The sequence below is a fragment of the Strigops habroptila genome, chromosome 15 (genome assembly GCF_004027225.2).
Source record: "Strigops habroptila isolate Jane chromosome 15, bStrHab1.2.pri, whole genome shotgun sequence".
NCBI lineage: Eukaryota > Metazoa > Chordata > Aves > Psittaciformes > Psittacidae > Strigops > Strigops habroptila.
Window position 1 is genome coordinate 2,521,131 of NC_044291.2, and position 22,953 is coordinate 2,544,083.

The 22,953-nt window shown below is 42.2% G+C and overlaps 2 protein-coding genes across 7 annotated transcripts in view; both read left to right on the forward strand.

Annotated features, from left to right (window-relative positions):
- The window catches only part of RABGAP1 (RAB GTPase activating protein 1), a 70,654-nt gene that overhangs the window by 33,725 nt on the left and 13,976 nt on the right, over window positions 1-22,953 (forward strand). For all 6 annotated transcript variants that reach the window (XM_030507536.1, XM_030507539.1, XM_030507540.1 and 3 more), the window contains 4 exons: window positions 17,975-18,088; window positions 19,077-19,151; window positions 21,454-21,579; window positions 21,963-22,106. In XM_030507536.1, the coding sequence (XP_030363396.1) occupies window positions 17,975-18,088; window positions 19,077-19,151; window positions 21,454-21,579; window positions 21,963-22,106 (459 nt within the window). The remainder of the gene's footprint in view (window positions 1-17,974; window positions 18,089-19,076; window positions 19,152-21,453; window positions 21,580-21,962; window positions 22,107-22,953) is intronic.
- Window positions 1,261-12,490, forward strand: GPR21 (G protein-coupled receptor 21). The gene is made up of 2 exons (XM_030507545.1): window positions 1,261-1,349; window positions 1,783-12,490. The coding sequence occupies exon 2, from the start codon at window positions 2,157-2,159 to the stop codon at window positions 3,201-3,203; it is 1,047 nt and encodes a 348-aa protein (XP_030363405.1). The 5' UTR covers window positions 1,261-1,349; window positions 1,783-2,156; the 3' UTR covers window positions 3,204-12,490.

The window sequence follows — 22,953 nt, forward strand, 5'->3', positions numbered from 1 at the left end:
ATTGCAGTGTGATTGCTTTGAGATTATCCCCTTGGCTGCAGTTCCTTTGCCATTAGGTATTCTGCAGAGTGACAAACGTTTAGCTTGGGTTCACCGAAACCTTGGGTTTGTTGGTGCTGGTTGAACTCGGTGTGGGGACTGGCTCGGAAGGATGCCAGTTGCACACAGTGTTTTTGACAAAGGGATTTTAATTGCTGAGGAGTTTCTTACTGGTTGAATTGGTTCAAAGACCAACTCCTGTAGCGATGGGCCTGTCCCATGCTGTGGCAGTGGAGCTTTCTGGTATCACAGTCAGAGAAAAAGCTTCCCCATCCCATGGGAATGTGTTTTCCAATATGTCAATGAGTAAAACACTCCTGACAAACCAGAAGATATCCATATCCTGTTATGACATCCTTGCCTTGTTTGCATCCAAGAGGTTTTTCTGGTTAAATGGGCGTGATGATATTAGCTTATGGTGTGAGTACAAGTGCTGTGTTGGGAATCTCTTGCGTATTTGCTGTCTTGAATGGCACTGGGTTGTGTAGCTTGCCTAGTTTGGTGTAGGTTGCTTTGAGATTGTCAGGGATAGAGATGCCTTTGTGTTCTGTGTACGTGTATGCAGGAGGTGCTTCCCTACCTGGAGTAACATCTGGATGAGCAGTAGGACACAGTTCTCAGCTTTGCCCTTGGTTTCAAGTGTCTCCTAAGCAACACAAACTACACCTAGGAAAGACACTCTTAATAACAACCTGGTCTAGTGGAGGGTGTCCAAGCCCCGTGGCAGGGGGTTGGAACTAGATGATCTTTAAGCTCCCTTCCAACCCAAACCATTCTATGATTCTATGAATAACTATTTCCCCAAGAGGGCTTGGATGGAAAAGCCTTAAATTACGACTCATGGTTTGAATTCACGTCCTTGCCTGGACGGTTGCCGTTTCTCTGGCAGAGAGGTGCTGCGAGCAGGAGCAGGGGTGTGCGGTGGGTGTGTGTCTGTCTGTCTGTCTGCAGGACCGGGGTGTGCAGGGGCAGACCCCGCCGCTGCGGTCCGTGGCGGGGAGCAGGGGACCCCCCGGAGGCTGCGGGTCGCGCGGGGTGAGCCCCCCCCGCAGCCCCTCGCCCAGCGCGTTTTGAGGCTAAACCCGCATTTCCGAGGCTGCGGCCGGCGCTGCCCTTCCCCGGGGGGCTGCGGCCGCGCTCCCCGCGGGTCCCCGCCGGCGCCGCGCCCTCCGCCGCGCTCCTGCCCGCCTCCCTCCCCTTCCTCCCCGCCGTCCCCTCCCCCCGGCTCCGCATCGCCGCGGCCGGAGCCCACGCCGCCCGTGCCGGCGCTCGGCCGAGGATGCTCCCGGGCTTTTGTCCCCCCGCGGCAGGTAGGGGCCGGGGCGGCGGGACCGGGGCTGCGCCCCGGGGCCGGGCGGGGGGCGGCCGGGCGGCGGCGGGGGCCGGAGCGGCGCGGCCCGGGAGAGGCGGCGAACAAAAGCGTCGTGCAAAATGGAGCCAGGAGAGAAGGGCTGGACCCCCCTCCCCGCCGCGCATCCCTCCGCCTGCATGGACGGCGGCAGCAATTGCGGGGAGGCTGCTTCGCCCCAAAAGCCCCCGCCGCCGTCCGCCGGCCGGAGCCCGCCGCCACGGGAAGGGGACGGGAGGGATGGAGCCGCCGCGGGAGCCCGGTGGGGAGCGGAGCGCGGCGGGCGGCGGCGGGGAAGCGCTGTAGCAGGGCGTGGGGAAGAAGCGGGGCGATGGAGGTGGTAGCGCGGGGGGAAAGGCGGTTCTGTAAACCACTTTGCCCTTCTCTTCTGTCAGCCTTCGGGAGCACTCTCGTCCTGGGTCGGTGAAGGTTCTTTCTCCCTCTTCCCCCCCAACCCGTCATCCCTCCCCTGCGAGGCAGCCCGCCCAGGAGGGCTTTAACATCAGTCCTCTCCCGTGCGCTGGGTGAAGTTGCTGCCATGCCTGCTGCTGGGTCCCGGCGCACCGGGAGCGGCGGGGAGCTGGATTTACCGGGGAGTTGTGCTGCAGACAATGCACAGCAGCAGCATCTGGAGCAGCCCTGGGGACTGGAGCTCCGGTTTTGACATTGCTACACACACACAGCACCAGCCGCAATGACAGCAGCTGCCTGGAGTGGCTGCGGGCAGCAGGCAGGAGCATGAAGTGAAGAGATCACTGCAGTGCTCAAGATGAACTCCTCTTTGGTTGGCAACCAGAGTGGCCGGCCGTTCTGTCTCCTGGCCATTAGCTATTTGGAGACCATCAATTTTTGCCTCCTGGAAGTGGTTATTATTGTGTTCCTTATGGTGCTGATTATTTCGGGCAACATCATTGTGATATTTGTCTTTCACTGTGCACCTCTGCTGAACCACCACACCACCAGCTACTTCATCCAGACTATGGCGTATGCTGACCTCCTGGTGGGCGTGAGCTGTCTGGTGCCTTCTTTGTCTCTGCTGCACTATCCTATTGTTTTAAGTGAGTCCTTGGTTTGCCAAATCTTTGGTTATGTGGTATCAGTGCTGAAGAGTGTCTCCATGGCCTCTTTGGCGTGCATTAGTATTGACAGATACATCGCCATCACGAAGCCGCTGACCTACAACACGCTGGTGACCCCATGGAGACTTCGAATCTGCATACTGATCATTTGGCTCTACTCCTGCCTGGTCTTCTTACCCTCCTTTCACTGGGGAAAGCCTGGATATCACGGGGATGTGTTTCAGTGGTGTGCCAATTCCTGGAACACCGATCCCTATTTTACCCTCTTCATTGTGGTGATGCTCTACGCCCCGGCTGCTTTCATCGTCTGCTTCACTTACTTCAACATCTTCCGCATCTGCCAGCAGCACACCAAGGAGATCAACGAGAGGCGAGTGCGCTTCAGCTCTCAGGATGGGGAGGCTGGGGAGGCGCAGCCCTGCCCGGACAAGCGCTATGCCATGGTTCTTTTCCGCATCACCAGTGTCTTCTACATCCTCTGGTTGCCCTACATCATCTATTTTCTGCTGGAGAGCTCCAATGTCTATAGTAACCGCGTTGCGTCCTTCTTGACCACTTGGCTTGCCATTAGCAACAGCTTCTGCAACTGTGTCATTTACAGTCTCTCCAACAGTGTCTTTCAGAAGGGGCTTAAGCGGCTCTCGGGGGCTATTTGTGCCTCTTGCGCTAGACAGAGGGTAGCTAAGGACTCCTCTACCTCTAGGAGCAAAAGATCTTCCAATGGATGTCATGTTTAAGACTCCTATCAGCTGGACTGGGAAGTGCAGGGACAATTCCATGAATAGCAAAAATAAGTTAAATATGATTTTAAGATGTCCAGATTTGCAAAAAGGTCTCTGAGAAATGCTGCTGACATAGAAGAATCAGGAGCACTTATCAGTGTGGTTAAAAAATATTGCTGTGGAGGAGGCTGTGGAGTTTCACCTCCATATTCATTTTTAAGAATAAAGCTGTATCTTGACACTTACCTCTCCAGCTGGTGTGACTGAATGGAGTGGGTGTCTGAGAGCTTCAGCAAAATGTAGTCTTTCTTACAGCTTTACTAGGTTCTTTTCAAGATTCGTGCTTCACATGTAAATGATAGATCTGAAGTGGAAATGTCACAGTATATGGTATATTACAGGGATTTTTTAATATATGCCAAAGTATATTGACACAGTGTTCCAGCATCGTAACAGAAGGGGCCAAACAATGTTGTTTTTTCAGTGCTACCTAGACAGGACTTCTAGAACAGCAGTGACCAGTGTGAACATTTGAGTGTGACCTTAAGGTCTTACTGAGCCGTGAGGGCAGCGATGGGATCTGAAGTCCTACGCTTAGGAGGACTGCCCTGGCTTCCCTGCCTCGTTTCTCTGGTAGGAGGCATGTGTGCCATCAGAGTACAGCATCTGCATTTGCCTGTTTGCTGGGAAGGAAGAAGAAAAACTTGGATCAGACCAAATTTAGCAGTTAAATAAAATGTGTTTTGATAAGCTAAGAGAAAATACGTGTTGCTTTATGATACCAGAGTTGTGGCAGCCACTTGAGGATGATGCCAACATGTGAAATTATGCTCAAACCAGTGGAGAAATGCCACAGTTTTGTATGTGGAAATTTTCTCAAGAACAACTTTAAAAATAACATGTCCCTTTTTTTTTTTTTTTAATCTAAATTCTTCTGATATTTTACATACTAGAACTTAAGGGGAAAGGAAAGAAAACGATGGTCTTCTAAACAGCTAAGGGAACTATGTTGTAAATTTAACTGTAGTATTTGAGTTATTCATAAGTGCACAGAGCTAAATCAGAGACATTTTTCTTTAGCCTTCATGGGATTAAAGACAGTTCGAATATAGCAGGAGCTAAATCCTGTTGGCAAACACATATCTAACTGGTCAGACAAAGTCAATGTCTGAGAAACAAAATCTCATTGACCACAGCTTTCTCAAGCTAGCTGAGGTTAAATCTTTGTGAGTACTGTAACACTGTTAAGAAGGCACTATGCCCCTCAAATTGGTTAGTTTTTCCTAAAGCGTATCCTTGTCTTTTTACTGATGCCATACTGAAAAGTGAAAGTGAACCAAGTATTCCTGTAATAACGGATTACAGTCAGTGTTGTCTTATCTCACCCTGTGCCTGGTACAGGGATATCCCCCACCACCCCTCTGCTTGGAAAGCAGGTTACACACCGTGACCATCCGCAGTTCGCTCCCTTCGTCGTGCTTCCAGTGGGTGCACTGGGCTGAGCCATGGGAATTCTGTGAGCTCGTGGGTTACAGGTGGTGTGCGCTGTTAGAGCGGGAATGGAAAAATACTAGGGAAAATGATTTAGATGTTTTTAGGATCGGGGTAATTCTCTTGGCCAAAGGGAAGACTCTGTATTTTTGTTAAATGGTTTTAGGTCTACTGTTGTTATAGATCAGGATCATCATCTTCTTGGTACCCTGTCCCTCCCACAAGCATACACATACCTTCCTCTCTGGTGTGCTGTGAGCCCTGGCTTCTCATCTTCCATGTGTTGCCCTGGAGGACAACAGTTTGTATCTCTGTCCTGTCACACATGGATTGCTACAGACCATCCTGCTTGCTGCCTATCCACATTACTGCAGTAATGTGGTCTTGTGAGGCTGCCAGTGAGGAAATGGGGAGGAAAAGGGAGAGCAGCAGGATGAAGCACTGCTGGCACGGCTTGTGCTTGTCAGTGCTCGTTGCTGATAGACATGAGTTCCTCTTACAGATGTGTGCGTGGGGCAGAATCCCCTGCTGTTGCTGCCTGGTTTTGGCTTGACAGCCCTGTTACAAGGCAGGTTTAAGTCATCTCTTGGTCTGCTTTCAACATATTTCATCCATAGGCCAAACCTCTCAAGATAAACTTTCTCTATAGTTGATCTGAAATGTTAAGAACAAAGGTTGTCTAAACCCTGGTGCCTTCACGATGACATTTCTTGTTATCTTCTTAAATTAAGGCAGTGTCTAGAGCCAGGGCTTACGCTGTGATCCCCGCACAGTCGTGATGGAGCTGATGTGTTCTGCAGAGGTCTCTCAGTCTGGATTTTGGTTAGAGACACAGACAGCCCTGGCGGGGATGGAGTGTAAGGGTGTAGTGAGTCATTTATAAGTGGTATAATAAGCTCACAGCACATCAGCTGGCTAATTGCTCTCGGGTGTTTCGCAGGTATTATGGCAAAGGTGGGCTTTGGGGGACAATTTAAGGGCTTTAGTCACTAATATCAAAGTGTGTGTGTGTGGTATTTTTGGAACAGCCTCTCAGGTAAACTCCCAATAGCTTTTTCTCTGACTCTTCACCTTATCTAACATTTCTAAGGCTTTGAAGTGATGCAATTTATAATTGAAATAGCGTTTGATTAAATTTAATAGAAGAAAAACATGTGCTAGGGCCTAAACCACTAAAAATGGCAGTTTCAGGCTTAAGTGGAAGCTGGAGAGCAAAGATTGTTGCTTTTTATTTTATTTTACTCTTCCATGGCATGAATGGAGGGTTTAAACAGGAGCATTTTGTCCTAGTTTTTGAGAATATGGAAAAATCTATAAAGTAGGAAGGAGTCTAAACCATGGCATAGAGATTTAACTTGAGATGAAGCAGTTGCTGCTTCAGCTATAAGCCTAGAATTGTACTTGAAGTGTAGTGTTGTTGCAGATGCAGATGCATGCTTGCAGCTGTTGTTGCTTTGCAGCTAAGGTTCGCTTATAACATTCCTGACAGCCAGGCTTTTGTTCAGTTGCCTTACTCATCTCAGAGTCTTCATCAGCTCAGATGCGAGAGGTGAAAATCAGGATCTGGAAGTCTCCAAGAGATGAGGATGAGGAGGAGTCGCAGCCAGTTGATACATTCAAGTTTCATCCAGTGTTTGTACAGACACTTTTGCCTCAGTAGCTTAGTTTTAGTGTCAAATATTTCTCTTTTTGTCTATGTTAATTTATTGATTTTTTTAAAACTTTAAATTACTTTTTTCCTTTAAGTTAATTTAATGTTGATCTAGGTTTGTATGTGATTACATGTTTTAAATACTCGTAATATTTGAGTCTGTTGTTTTCAGCTAAATTGCACAGGGTGAATCTTGTTCACTGTGCCAACTGTGGAAGAGATGATCGTGAAATACATTACCTTGTTTGCTCAGCAGTCCATTAACATCCTTTGTCATGTAGTTAATACGAGGCACAGTAGGTCCTTTTCATCACAGTCTGGGCTATGAATTGTTTTAGGCAGCAAACTTTCCAGTTGGATCATTTTCATCCCTGTATATATGAAACTAATCCTTTCTTGGCTATATTTGTATCCGAGTGTGCCTGGTGCTTTCGAAATTGGTATCAAGAGCATTGCACAGAGAAATGCCACACCGAGGAGAATATAGAAATCAAATCACATCTTCATAAAAATTGTGTATTGTGATATGATTAAATGAACTAATTTTGAAGTTCTATCTCAAATTAGATTTTTTTTAATTATTTCATTAGGGTTATCTGCCTCACTTTCCAATTAAGCTGCTAGAAGGTGCAATTTGCAATTCAGTGGCATGTGTTTAGTACCACGGGAAGGATTTCTATACGCACAACTTCTCAGAAGGTGATCATTTGCTTCATCTTGAATTTTTGGTTTTAATAAAAAGTTTACTGGAACTTTAGGTTGTGGTTATATTATTATTTTCCAAATGGATTGGGAGAAAATCTGTGAAAGACTATTTTTTTTTTTCTATAATCTCCAAGTGACAGTATTTTTTAACTCAACAGGTATCTTTTGTGTGAAAGAAGTGTTTTGATGTTAGGTTTGTTTTATTAAATGTTCCCAGCTTCTACAGTATTTGTTATGCTTTTAGGGAGGTTGTACTTGTTTTTAAGCTTCTTATCACTCAGAAATCTGTTTCTCCTAGTTGGAATTCTGACATGGCTCAGAGTACCAAGGGGCAGTCTTGAATATTTGTCACAGATCTTTGACAAGAGGAAAGTGGTCCAAGGTACCAAGGCACAGAGAATCACAACAGTGGCACGAGGTTGTGCAAAGAGTCTGTCTTAGAGCAAACCAGAATGAGGATTTCCAAATCTCAGTCTCATGCTGCATCTTTATGGCATTGTTCTTTTCCTGCTCATGCAAAGGTTTTACCTGTAAGAAGTCCTAAATATCTTCAGTTTCTGTTCTGGAAAAGACACTTCCAAGGCCTCTGTGTGATGTGAGGTAGAAACATTCAGTATTTAATCAGCAGAGTTTTTGACATTCCTTCTGGTGTTACCAAGGATAACATGTACTGAACCTTCGTGAGTCAGGAAGTCTGAAACATTTCAGTCTGATCTTACTCTGCATCAGGGTTTGAAGTTGACAGAACTTCTAATTCAGGTCGGTGCTTTATAAAACATTTCTTCGGAACTAGTGTCTGAGGAGAGGAGGCTGCCTTTATACGTAACAAACAAAAGGTCCATTTAAAATTCTTCCAATTACTTGATTCATCTAATACAGGTAATTTTAATAAGAGGAGGTGGAGGTCTTGGAGGGCTTTTCTTGTTGTTTCAACACATTTTTGGTCCTGGGTACTTGAAGTGCCTGCTGTGAAACATTTGCCTGACCTGGCTCTTATTTTGTTGTTTAGTTTAGATACCTTTTTCTTCCGTTTTATGACTTTGCAGAATACAAAGACACGTCCTTTCTGTGGTGTCATTCAAGATAAACTTGGATTTTACCTCACTACAACACTCTGAAGTCGACAAAGCACATGTTTGTAAGTGATGTTCTTCTGAGATCCAAGAGGTCTACAGGCCTCTATGGTTTGTATACTTAAATGCAGGAAAAGTCACTTTCTTCCCTTCTGCAACTTAAAGAACGGACACTGCAAATGCTTTGAGGCTTCCAGGAGGGGAGAGGCTGGGCCATGATGGTGGAGAAACACCTGAGCCAAGTCCGTTTGTTCTCCTGATGAAGCTGCACTTCCTCCCTCCTGTCTCAATTGGCCTCTTTATTTCAGTCTGTTTTCTGCTCTTCTCTTTCTCTTCCTTTTGCTGAAGTCCAGAGCTCTAGAGAGCATGGTTGACATAGGGCTTTTTTTATCTTTCATATTCTTTGTACTATGAGTACTGTTGTTTGTATGTGGCTGTGGTCTCAGGTCAGTGCGTTAGATCTGTTAGTCACTTCAGGGCCTGTAAGACCTCGTAATGGTGTGGGCTTGAAATGCATTTGGTGAGGTTCCGTTTGGATTCCCTTTGGATCTGATGTGGCGATCCAGCCCCTCCATTTCCATACAGGTAAAATGGGATAATATCAGTCTGTGTCATGGTTGGCCATCTGAGGTGTTCGAACAACAGGGAAATAATCTGATGTGATACAGTTTGTTCAGTCAGCTTAGCTTCTCACTTGGTTTTGTTTCTGTGACACACGTTCTCTAGACAGGTGAGGTGCTTTGTCTCCGCAGGCAGCTTTGCTGATGGTTCTCCGCTCAATATTGACTTACGTCACCTTTCAGTTTTTATTCCCATTGCAGAGTTTAAACCAAGCCACATGCATTTAATGGTGGTTGCAAATGGAAGTGTTTGTGGATTTCACCCACCTCGTATTTGCATCTCTTGAGCTTTAGCAGTTAATGAAAACGTTAACCTAAGTTAATGTTCCTGTATCCTGATCCAGGTTGTTTATTTACAGCCTCTGGTGTACTTCAGCAATCTGTCCTGACAGAACTGATTCTCTAGCCAGTGAACACGTCGATACTTAAATGGAGAAACAGAAGATGTTAAAGTCATCTTCGGTTTGTGCTGAAGAGGTTGGGGGGGGGAGCTGATGGAAGGAGGTGCAGACGCTGCTCCGGGGGGCAACCAGGAGGCCAGGTCGCTGTGGGAATGTTGAGAACCAGCAGCTTTATTTGCTAAGAAGTTTTTAGGAGTGCTGAGTTGGATGCACATTGCATTAGGGTATAGTTGGAATTTTGGGCAGCTCCTGGGGTACAGCACGAGGGTACCTTTGGGCTGTCAGGAAGGCAAAAAGGAGTCCAAACTTCTTGTTCTGACTCCTTTCTTTTTATGAATTTGTCAGATGAGGATAGCAGTTTTGTAACTCAAAGCTTTGGCTTCTCTCTGGTGGTCACTACTGGAGTCGTTTAATTAAGAAGTTAAATAAATTGAAGTAACTCCTTGTAAAGATGAACTCAAATCTTGCTGTGCATATGTGAGTCATTCTTACATGTTACACCAGTCACGTGATACGAGCAATCAGATGCTTAATAAACCAAGTCATTGCTTTTATGGTAAATTGAAAAAAGTTCTTCTGGGATTTCAACTGTAAATGAATCCTTGAAAATCAATAATTAGATTAGTAAAGGATGACATTTTAATATGCTGGCAGGAATATAGAGGGATTTGTCAGGGGAAGCAAAACCAGACTTTGCACTAAAGTGGCTTAGGTATATCTATAGTGCTAGTGATTTTATGTGTGTGTGTGTGTGTGTGTGAAATCTTTGGACTATTTTAATATAATGTAAGGCTTTGAGCTTTAGCTAACTCGAGTTGCTCGTTTGATGAAGTTACATTAGTACCACACTGTGAAGTATTTTTAAATATTAGCATTACTGAGTATTGAAAGTATTTCATAAAGACGTTTTTTAAAGAACATTTTCTGTAGATGCTGTCGAATGAATTGATGTTTAGTGTACAAAGAAATAAAACCCCTGAGGGCTGTAAGGTACCCGTGTGTTTCTGATCACCTCGGTTTTGGAGGGGTTAGGTATTTCTTGAGGTGAAATTGTCATTAAAACCTACTAAAAATAATGGTGCAGTTAATCCTTTCAGATGACAGGAAGCAGCATTACGTCCAGCCACGCTTTTGAACTGTCTGAAAGGATTTGCAATCGCATACGTTGTCTTCACAGACTTCTGTCTCCAGAAATGCTGTACAGCACAGTGTTTTGCAAGTTCCTATGCTGATGAATTTCTCTCCATATGTAACCTTTGAAATCTACTTTCTATTGTAATTCTAGCATGTAAACACTAGATTCAATTTTGTATTCCTCTAATGAATGCAACAGGATGGAAACGAGTTTGCAATTGCTAATGATGAGCTTTTTTACTGTTCTTAATACTCGTGGGTATGTCTTTTCTTCAGGGATTTCAGAATTGTCTTAGTACCTTTTTTAATTGTTTTGTTTTTTCCACATGCTGTTTACAATTAAACTGCAAGCATGGGAGGCTGTGCGTGCATGTGCTTTTAGGTTGCTGTGCTGAATGAAACACAGTGGAGCAATCTTAGTTTAAAGGATGCTTGCTTTTCCTTGTGTCCTCACCCGTCTCCTTCTGCCCTCATGGTAACTGGTACAGCAGAAGCCACTGGTGAGATTAGTTCAGTGTGTTCTGTGGAGATTTGACATTTGTCAGAGGGTTGTTACGAGGAGTTTTGAGTCCAGCTCCTTACACGAGTAGTGTTACAACTGGTAGTTTATTCCTGAGTGTTAGTGAGAAGGCAAAAAAATAGACAAAATCACAGGTAAGGATGTGTTTGTGTGTGTTTGTAAGAACTTTGTGCACCTTTTAATGCTGGAAATCGTTTTGTATTAAAAGATGAGAAAGAAGTGTGAGCGTGAAACCCCTGCTATAAAGAACTAGGGAAAAAATCCACCAAAGCAGATTAGAAAAACAAACAGGTGAATTAGAGCCAATCCAGCCCTTAAGACTCTCTAATGCTGTGTTTAATTCTGACACAGTGGGGAGTACCAGGGGCTCGGGCTGTGCTCCTCGATGCTCCTCATGTCTGCTGGGGTTTGCCCTGTTCTGTACTCTGCAGGGGAAGGGGGAGGTGGTGAAGGTGGGGTTTGGGATGCAGGGCAGCTGAGGAAGACTTATTGTGACTCTGGAATTATGTATTTTGTGCCAACTCAGAATTGCTGTTAAAATACAGGGGAGAGGGATTCTCTACCCCATCATTTTAATAGACATTTCTGTAGCTGATTTTTTCAACTAAGACTAATAATAAGCAAAACTACAGTTGAGCCAAAAATGACAAATGTTACTGATTTAAAATAATACTTGCATATTTTTCAATATTAAATGGAACGAGATAAATCGGAAGCATGTAAATATCTGATTCTCAATCTTTGCATAATTATTTCCAAGAGGTAATTTTGCTATGAGCTGTTAAAACTCAAAGAAATGTGTTATTCCCTTTGAGATGATCTGTACCCCAGCTGTGTCATACATCTCTTGGCTTGTTTCCTTATTGCTGTAGATGTACATACTTATATATATATGTGTATTGTGTGATCGTACCATTACTGCCATGTTAAATCACTTGCTTTAAAATACATATACACATATATATGTAAAATACATATATATGTTTTTAAAATACATATACAGACATATATACGTAAAATAAACATAGATATGTATTTTAAGCCAAGCAATTCGCCATGGCAGTAGTGATACAGTCACACAGTTTAGGGCTTTGTACAATATGTAATTTTAAGGATGTCAATGTGGTTCTTAGCGAATTTTATAAACACTTTTCTGACTCTGTTATCAGCACTTCCCATCCTAAGATAAACTGCACATTCTTCAGTGATTGTTCCACTGGTTCCATTTTTTTGTCTGCCATTTGTTCTGGATTGATGTAATCTTGATACTACTAAACTTTCAAGGGCTGTTGACGCATTTCACATAGCCTAGGATTGCCTGTTCTCCAAATGTATGGATCATGCATCAACAGTACTAAGTAGCCTTACTGTTTTGCCTAAAAGCCTAGCTAATTTATTTACTATTCTCTCTTTAAAGAGAGGTCTCTGGAAGGGGTAGCATATTTTGGGATGCTCCTTCTCTTTAAAGGGAAACTCAGAATTTGAATAGCAGTACTTGTTGATCAGTGATATTATTGTAGCCAAAGGATGCATGGGTGGTTTAATAGGAAGTTTTTTGCTTCAAGTTTCTTGATGAAATGTAGTGTTCTCCAGAGCTGTGTGAAGAGTGTAGTTTTTTATTCTGAAATGCACTTGTACACTTTATTTGAACGGTCTGAATGGATCATAAATACATTTAAGAAATAAATGATACGTCACATGTTTTCACGTCTTGTCTCGGATGACTTCTATGTAGTTGAGCTGATAAAGGTGGATTCCTATGGGAGTGGGTGGGGTTTTCTCCTCTTATCTTGATTGCTCTAAATAGTCTGGCTTGAACGTAATAGCCAAGAGCAGGAAAACCTTCCAGCATGCGTTCTGTGTTTATGCTTTATCCATACATGATGGAGGGCACTGTAGGCAAACTCCTCTCTATAATTTTCCTGTGGGAAACTTGAGCCCTAAAAGGAAACGAACACAGCGAAAGGGCTGGATATCACAAGGGATTCACTTTTATTTTTAGAATTGCACTATATTGCCATATTTGGGCTGAAAGTATGCTGTATCAATGCACTATTGTATCAAATTGCAGCTAACCATTCCAAATTTGTCTAAATTATTCAGGTTTTTTTCCACAAATACTATTTATTTGTGCATGGTAAGTGCTAACTCCAGGTAACGCATTCTGTGGGCATTATTTCTTGTGAGAAGGTTACACGTACCTTGCTTTGAGAGTGGGATTTGTGCTATTTCCTTAAGGACTCACTAACAGGTGTAATTCTTCTTACCAACACCTTCTCACAGTGGTTTAGTTGAAGACAAATGCAGGAAATGCACTCTGTGTGAAAGTCAGTCTAAATATTAAGTCATCTTGGAATGCCACCAGCCTGCAGAATAGACCTGGTGACACAGTATCCTGCTAACACTGAAAATAGCTGTCAAAAGACCTTTTTAATATTTTCAGACCTGCTTATAATGTACAGATCTGCTTGAAATAACTTATTCCCATTGTTGCAACATTACCCTTGTCGCTGCCCATGAATGTTTCAGAGTTTGGGCTTTTTCTGCTTATCGCAACTGCTGAAGCTGTCAGCTGGCTTGGTGCCCTCTTGACTGGTTTGTCTGCACCTTGCAACACCATGCCACGTGCTGCTCTGACCTTCCTAAAACATAATTGCAGTGTGAAAATCAATCCCTTTGTGACAAGAGTGGGAATCTGGCAGTTTGGGTTTTGTGGTGGATGTGTTGAGAAACTTACGCCCGTGAGCAAGTTTCCATATTTTGAATCACTGGAATCATTCTAGGGGTGGGGGTAGGGGGGAATCTGAAGTTTGGACCTCACCATTTTCCCATGTTTATGTTGATTTTGAAGTCAACCTGTGTCTAGGTAAAGGCTTTTATGTTTTATGCCCCTGTTGGATTTCTCCAGTAGCCTGGTGTAACAGGAGTTGGGCTTGGGGTGTCAAACCATTTCCAGCAGGCAACTTCCTCTGCTTCTCTGGAGATTTCTTATCTCAGTGTTTTTTTTTTTATCACAGATCTTGTCCCTTCAGCAATTCGTTGCTGCTTCTTCTTCATCCTCTTGGGTTTATGTAGGGGATTAGAAGGAATAAACCTGAGCTGCTGTGAACTACAAGCAGATCAGCCCCATGAAGAGGTACTAGGAGCTCCAGCTCTTCCATGTCTTTTAATTGTGGCTTAAGCTACAGAAAAAAAGCTTCTAGAGTAACACATTCTCAGTCTGATCACGTTGATCAAGATTCTAACTGCATGGTACGATTTGCAGATCTTGGGAAGATTGTGAAAACACAAGGAAAATGCCTTCTTACTGTGTCCAGTTTAGGAGGTGGGAACCAGTATGCTTTTATAAGCAGGCTGGTACAACAGATGAGCTTTATCTGCTGCACTGCATCCTGCTTTCCATAATTACACACGTAGCTTCTTTCTAAATCAATTGGAAAGGAAGGTTTCCAGTATAACTCCCCTAGTATTTTAAAGTGCATAAAAGAGGGGGAAGAAGGGTATGTTCTTAGTCTGAGCATCCACATTTTCCTGCTTTCCTTTGGAGCAGCAAACTGTTGAGAGAATTCTAATCTTTGCTACACTCGCCTCAGTTCTCATGGCTGTTTTCCATGCTGTTTTCTTTATTACTTTCTTTTTCTTCCTGTCATTCTTAGCTTTCTATTTTTCTATCCCAGTTTGTGAAGGGTGTGGGTTCAGAAGGGTTTCCTTCAGTTCCCAGTCCCCTGAAAGCATGAGAAATTGCCCATTGAGCCAATTCTCACAGCAAGGTATAAAAATAGGAGTAAAGAAAAGGTTACACAATGCTTGGATTGCAGCAGTTTGTACTAATGGGGAGATTTCAAAGCCATGGGTTGAAAAACATTTTTTAAACCTTATCATTTCCGTTAATTTTTCTCTCCCCAAGCTGTGCTTCAGCTGCAGGAACCAGTGCTACAGATTACTTGAGGAATTGTACTGAAACACAGGAGTCAAGTGCTGAACAAGTCACGCAAAGCCAGAGAGAGGCCACTAATTAGTTCTCTTTAGTCATAATGAATGATTTGTTTGAGAAGCCTCTCCTAAGAGTTTCCAACCAGATGCTTTGGTCTCTGCTATTAACTAAGTGGATTAAAAGACAAGTGGATTTAAGCTTATTTTGCCATTGCAGCAGAACACAGGTAACACTCAGAGATAAACCCACTTGTTTGGTACCACATATTGCCATTAGGAGTGAATAGTAACTGTGCTCCTGCAAAGCTGAGTGCTTTAATTCAGCTTTGCAAACTTTAAGGGAACTAAAAGTTATCCCTGAGACTGTATTCACATGCTTTAAAGTTCTCAGAATTGTTTCTGAGCGTTGTCTTTCTCTACTTGCAAAACCAGCTGAAGCCAACAGCCAGACATTCTTGTACTTGTCTTTGCTGACTTGAAAGGCTACATTTAGATGAAATTTATTTAGCATTGGATTTTGTTTCTGATTTCCTTATAATGAGATGGACCTCTTTGGCATATTAATTATTATCAAATTGAAAGGCTAACAGTACTTTTGATGTAATTTCCAAAACAGTCCTGTAACTTGATTCTAGCAGCAGTGTAATGCTTTCCTAATGAAATGTCTGTATTAAGCCACAGAGAGGAGCATTAACCTTGGATTAAAATCAGAAGAGAAAATGAAGCACACTTTGGTAATTCTGTTCTTGTTGTTTGCAGTATCATTTTGTGAAGAAAAAGAGCAACTAAAAGCTGCATTTAATTATCTTCACACTGATTATATCATGTACTTCTGTGCTATCTGTTTTACTTCTAACCTTTTTTCTGTTTGTCTAACAAACACAGGCTATTTGGATATAGTAAACCTCTTTTAAAAATAAAATATCTCTTCTGTTGTGCTTCTACAGAACATCTTCTACAGAACATCTTGTATGTTTGCAGTGTTAACGTGGACACTGCTCCATGGTGATCTCATGTATGAAGAAGATTGGCTTTTTGGTGTGTCTAGTCACTGCTAGGGAAGCCACCTCACACGGGCATCTCTGACCCTTCCACTAGCATTAGTGCTTGATAACTACCATGGCATCTTCTCAGATGATTCCCACTGCCAAGGTGCCCTTGCTCTCATTAGCTATCCAGGAAAGTTGTCTTTGAAATAGTGGGAAGAGGAATCAATCATAGGCAAATATAAATACCTACAGACAAACAGAGGGCTTTTGTTTCTGTTTTATTTTGGCAATTGGATAATAGCTATGGTTATGGTAATCAGCTAGAAAATAGCTGGGTCATGACTGCCTCAAAAGGTACAAGACATCGTGGTGGAACACATCCGTGCAAAATCTGAAGTCTGATTAAACAGGAATCACAGAATATGGCATGAAATTGTAGAAATAGTTCTGAAATTGCAGAGGTCAGTTCCAATTTTTTTCACTTGACATGGTGAGCACTATTTCAGATTCAAGAGACCTACTGAGATTGCCTATCACGTGCAGGGTGAATTAAGTGTTTTAAAGACAGCTTGAAGGAGTGGTTTCTGTTGTACCCTAGTCGTAGAATAACTTGGGTTGGAAGGGACTTCTGGGGATCATCTAGTCCAACCTGCTCAAAGCAGCTCTTACCAGATTAGGTCGCTCCCAGTCCTCTTGAGTCTTGGACACCTCTGATAATGGAGATTTGCAGCCTATTTCAGCAGCCCATTTCCATCCTCATGGAAGAAGCTGCTTAATTTTCCAATTTGCATAAATGTTCCTTGTAAAGTAAAGGGTTTGGGAACTGCGTCAGATCTTTTGACAGCTATTTTCTCTGTGCCCACTTAGTAGGTTTTTCACTTGTGACACCGTTAGGTGTGAGCTTTAAAAATACATACTACGTACTATTGGCTTTTGTGCTAAAGGAGGCCGTGTGATGGGTATGAGCTGTTTCCGTTGGCTTCTGAAATAAGCAAATTGCTTCATTTTGCTACTGAGGTGGGAGAGTTTTCTGTTTTCAGTGGATATCTTTCCTTGCAGTGCTGTGAGCTCTGACTTCAATGACTAAGCTCAAAATCGTTTCAATCTGAACTGAATGAGATGGATCAGAACATCTCGGTCGGTCATTTGTCTAATACTGACAGAGACCAAAGAAGACCTTGCTGTGGGAATGGCATCTACTGATTTTCCCATTTGCAATGTGAATCTGTTGTAGAGGGCAAATTGGGTTTAAATTGGACATTATTCACAAATGCTTATGGTTTCTTGTGCTGTGCCTGGCACAAACCTCTTCCTTCTGTGTTCTGGAAACATTTTTTCTGGATACTTCTCCAAGGTAGGACTAGGATTCCTTCTAAGCCACCATCCTCAGTGGGCTGTTTGAAGCCAGTATTGCAAGTAATTTCATGGAGATGGCTTGGTGTTTAAATCGCACAGTTAAAAGCCTGTATTTAATTGTTATGCTTTGTCAAATTCCTTTCATCTCTACCAGGAGTTCTCACTGACTTTTGTGTAGGACTCGCCCTTGATGCATTTTCTTGGTGTTTCTTCCAATTGGCCTTTCAGTCCATTGTTCACATTTACTGATTTTATTAATTGTATGCAGCTTGTTATTGTTCAGCTCTCCAAATGTCAAAGGCATCTGAAACTGATTGCATTAGAGCAAAGTAGGGAACGAAGTTCCACCTTCCTCATGCTGAAGTGCTCAGCTTACACAGGCAACTGTTGCTGCATTATATAATGTTTTCTGTCCAATATTGTCTTTCTTGGGCTCATACACTCAGTTTTCTACTTTTCTATTATCTAATTCTGTGGAGGGGATGAAGAGTGGTTTCTCCAGCTTAACCTAAGGGACAGAATTTGGACAGCAACATGGAGCTGCTTGCAATTGATTGTTGCTCTCCACAGTTGTGAGATAAAAGCAATGCAACCAGGCAGTATTTGCATTCAGAAGTCTCCAAGGGAAGGCTGCTATCTGCATTGCAATGTCCTGGAACACTTGTGTGTGTGTGTGTGCTTTTTCTGCCACTCACTGACCGTTCCCAGATGTGCTTCAGTAACCTATCTATCAAGATTGTGATCTGGAGCTGCCAGCCTGCAGGCAGCCTGTTCTGGTTGAGTAGACTGGGTTTTGTTAAATTTAGAACAGTGCACAGAGCACGGTGCCAATCTCTTAACTCTCAGGCCCGGCACTTTGTAATTTATATTCTTTTGATGTGTTTTAATTTACTTCTTTATTTTTTCCTAATAGGAGTCTCCACAGGACAGTGCTATCACCAGAGACATCAATCGAACGTTCCCTGCTCATGATTATTTTAAAGACACTGGGGGAGATGGCCAGGACTCCCTGTACAAAATATGCAAGGTATTCCTTTAATTCTTCTTGACTGATTTTGATGACTTGCGTTTAACATCATTAACAGATGTAACTGTTACCTGAGAAGAATGTGTATGTATTACCATTAACTGTACCCCAGAGACACACTCTGCCACTAGAGTCAGTCTGGTTCTTCATTGTAGATGTTGAGTTAGTTATAGTGCCATTCAGATAGGAGACCTAAAGTAATAAGCCCTTCTGGATTCCTGAGCACTCAGGTGTTTGTACTTCAAGGGATTCCAGACATGTCAGCCTGAATCACTGGCCAAATTATATGCTGTGATGGAGATGAAGGCTAATTCCATACTGATCAAGAGCAGCTCACTTTTGGCTGCAGCATGCTCCCTAGTTGTCAGTATTGTCTGAGCTGTGCTGGTGAAGTTAGGAGCACACGCAGGAAATGGTGCTGATGTTGCCTCTTGAAAAAGAAATGTTTTGATGTTGGAGGTGTCCTGTACGTGTAATGTATGCCATAAGCTGCTGTTGTCATATATAGTTCCTTTAAAACTGGGTATAACTGTGCACCTCCCGTGAATGTTATAAAGCCATAGGCATGCGTTGAAGTTGCTTATTAAAAGGAAGAAATTAGCAAAACTGGACATCTTATTGTTGTATTCAGTTATCTCAACTGGAATGTTTTAAGCTTCCAGCACTTTTTTCTGTGTCCCTAGTGTTTCTCCCTCTTCCTAATGTCCCTTTAGCACCTGTTCAGAGGTAAAAGCACTCAGACAGATGGTTTAATACACTGCAGCCTTCTTGGTGCATCACTGTAACCAGCTACTGCCCCTATATTGTGGCTGTCTAAATATCATATTCTATGATTCTGTGGTATATCACAGTTTGATTTTCATACAGGTTTTCTCTTCATTAGAACGGCAACTGATGCACCCTGTGAAAATGTTCAATGCAGTGGTTTGTCTTCTTTGTGCTTGTAGCTCAACGCAGACACACCGTAAAGTCTTGATTCTTTTTTTAGGCCTACTCTGTCTACGATGAAGAGATTGGCTACTGTCAAGGCCAATCATTTCTTGCTGCTGTGCTGCTCCTACATGTAAGTGGTGGGGATTTTCCCCATGTTTGTTTTAAGCTTAAGAACAAATATTGCTCCACTTGCCTAGAACAAACATTGGTAACTCCTGAACTACTAGGGTTGCAGGTCACGTATCCGTTTATATGTTGGTCAATAATAATGTGATTTTAGACAGAGAAGAGTACATTGTTTAAAACTTACTGTAGTATTCCCAATGACTCCTGTCTGCAGTCAGCGTTCATGTCACTGTGTTCTTGTTTTAGGAGCCCTTCCATTTGAAACTCTGCAGGCTTGTACTCATGGTCACTAGTAGGCATGGAATTCGTGTATAAGGACAACACTGTAAATGTTGCTGTTAAAGGGTTTCAAGGTCAGATTTAAGCTTTTTAGCAGACATTTCTATTGGAATCAGTCAGAATGGTGATTCCAAAAGAATCACCATTCTGAATATGGGTGATAATTGCCATGTCTTGTATACAGAGAATATGTTCATGACATTGATAGGAAGTCAGTTTACCAGGTCTCAAAGCTTTGAACAACGTCCTGTGTATATGGGCTGTTGTCTTGTATGCTTTCGTGGCTCTTGGCTTAAGGGGTTAGTGAAGGATCCAGTAATATTTTAATTTTTAAGAAGATACCAATTTCTGCTTTTTTAAAACTAATTGTTGTTAGTAGAAGTGATCTCATCAGAGTAATATCCTTTAATAGCTGTGTGTTGGAAGCTAGAGATTTATGGTTACTCTATATCGGAAGCAAAACTTTTAGATTCACTCACACTTGGGAAACAGGAGAGGATTAGAAATTTGTACAAATTATTTATAGACCATTCTTTGTCAGAGTAACATCTGCTGTTTGTCAGTGTTTCTATTCAAACATGGGTAGTTGCTAAACCAAGCAGAGTTCCTAAAAACCAAGCAGAGTTCCTAAAAACCAAGCAGAGTTCCTAAGCCCAATAATGTTTTGAGATTTCTTTTTCCCAGCTGCTTTTTGGTGATTGTTGCTACTGTAGAGAGCTAGGTCTGAAGACTTCTCTGTAGTTTTGAGTGGAAGAGGAAGTCTGGTCTTCAGTGGAGGATGTTCCATAATGTTGTAAAGTCAGTGGAGGGTATAGAAGAGATTGTAAACTCCATTCCTTCGAAACAAAAGCCAGATCACTAATGATGACAGCCTTTTAGCTCTTCATAGCTGTAATCTGAAAGATTTACTTGATGAGCAGTTAATTCTTTATTACTACACTGAATCAGATCAGGAAGGGTGGTACTTTCTCATAGGACAACTGGACACTTTTACTGACACACATGTGCTTTCTTTTAGCTTTTTCATTGTCATATGTCCATTTTTTTAATATCCATTGCATAGAGAGACTCACTGTCAGGAATAAGCCGTGATTATTCTAGAGTTGTTTCTTTAACAATAGCTGCTGCTTCTGTGAATAATGTATGCATTCAAAAAGGCTAAATTTCAAATAAGGTTCTTTTTACTTGATTCTCTTTGAAGTCAGCCCTTGGAATGTGGCTGCTAGGGAAGATAAATATGAAAAAGAAATGTGGCAGAAAAGGAAATGAAGTTTCTGCAGGTCCTTCACTACCAGTTTGGGGAATGTCTTAGCAAAGTTTTCAGTTTTAACAAACTCCATCTGCTGATTAATAATATAAGACTTGAGATGGATATTCTGTTCTTTACAGGAACAAGTGATTGACCTGAAAACTGAATTTTGATGTCAGGGGAAAATGTCTAAACACTGATGAGCTTTGATGAGTGTTTCTTCAGTTTTTGGCAGGAAACGGATATTGAACTTGCCCAAACCAATGCTGAGTTGTGATGCGTGGAACTTCTGTTAGCAGTTACTGGTCTCTCTTATTCATACCATTCTAATAAATAAACATCAAATGTAATAATGTAATTTTAAAACGTAAATATATCAGTGAGAATAAGGAAAAGATCCTGTTTAACATCCTCTGGTAATACTGCTTTTGTCTTTGGTACATAGGTAACAAAGGGTTAGGCTGTTCAAAATCCGTGAGACTCTGATTGTGCCATAATTTGGAACACAAGAAACTGCTTTGGTCTTGATTTCTGAAAGATGACTTTTTAGTTGAGTGATGGAGAGGTGGTTTATTCCACAGAATAAGAATGAAGTGCCATTTGCAACACTGGGCCTCATTTTGTGTGTTAATGTTTTGTTTACTTTTAAACTGGATAGGGCCAGATTAAAGAGTAGTGACAACTTAGCTTCTCGTAAGAGGGAGGAGAAGGGAGGGAAGGGCAAATGGAACTAATATGAAAGATTGAAACATTGTGTCTACACTTTCCTCTCTTGCAGATGCCTGAGGAGCAAGCTTTCAGTGTTCTGGTCAAAATCATGTTTGATTATGGACTCAGGGAACTTTTCAAACAAAACTTTGAAGATTTGCACTGCAAGTTCTATCAGCTGGAGCGCCTCATGCAGGTAGGTGTTCAAACGTGCATGAGTGAATGGCTCAGAGCCTGCAATTCAAAACTAGCTATTTTTCTTGCATGTAGATGGTGTTTGTGATCTCTTAGTAAGGATAAAGAGTGAGGACTATCCATATTGGAGGTATTTTAAGACTAGAGAATGTTGACTTGAGACCAGTGTGGTGATTGGACTCACTGTGTGATCTACTGTCCTTCTGAGCATCCACACTGGGACAAGCCTTTGCCATCCTTACAAGGGCATGGGTGGATCCAGAAACCTGCCTTGTTGCCCTGATTGTCACTCTACCCTGCTGATTTCTGTTACTTTGGGATTTCAGCTACAGTTCCAAAATAGTAGCAATTAACTTTCAATATTTCTGTGTTTTTTGTTATTAGGAATACATTCCTGATCTGTATAACCACTTTCTGGACATTAGCCTTGAAGCACACATGTATGCTTCCCAGTGGTTCCTTACCCTCTTCACTGCAAAATTCCCTCTCTACATGGTCTTCCATATTATTGACTTACTCTTATGTGAGGTATGTGTTATAATTGGGCACTTGTACTGCTATTAACTTTGACAGTTTCTCACTATCTTGATTCATGTCCTTGTTACTATCTGTTCTTTCAGAGCTAGGCATGTGATAATTATTTTTATGCAGAAGTGTTATGTTTCTGCAATGAAAAAGAGTTCTTGGCATTTTAAACATACAAATTAGGAGTCAATGTCTATGTAAAAGATTATAATCTCCTATTTCTTATAACACTGTTGAATCTCTGTGAGATTCTGTAGAATGCTCATGGGATAAGAGTTAATTTACAAATATGTGGATTCCTCTGTTGTTAATTGTATTATACACAATGATAACTTCTTTTTGTTTTTACAATATTATTGCATGGAGCCCTTTGTGTATGAAATTGCCCAGCTAACTCTCATGCTGGTAATTTAAAAAGCTTGGAGCTCTTTCCTCTATAACTTGAAGTCTCCTTATATTTAACAGCATCTATTCAGAAAGCAAAATTCTTTACACTGAGATTTTGTGTGTAATCATGTTTAGAACAGTATATTTGGTACTATGCTAGTAAGTGATTTGAGTGAGAGCCCATTAAAATAAGTGAACAAATAACATTTTGTACTGAAGCATCCTTGAGTTACTGAATGATTTGCTTTTTTACTCGCTGGTTACCATTATGCATCCACTCTTCACTGGGTCTGCAGTTGTTCCTGTGAACATGCAGTTTGTCTGCATTTCCTGTACTGAAGGGTTTCAGCAGTCAAAAACCTCCTGGTCATTGGTTTTACCCTTTCTCTGCATCTATCCGGTGCTTTTTTTGTCCATATGCCAATGTAAGAGAAAGCAACAGATGGTATCAAGAAAATCAGTT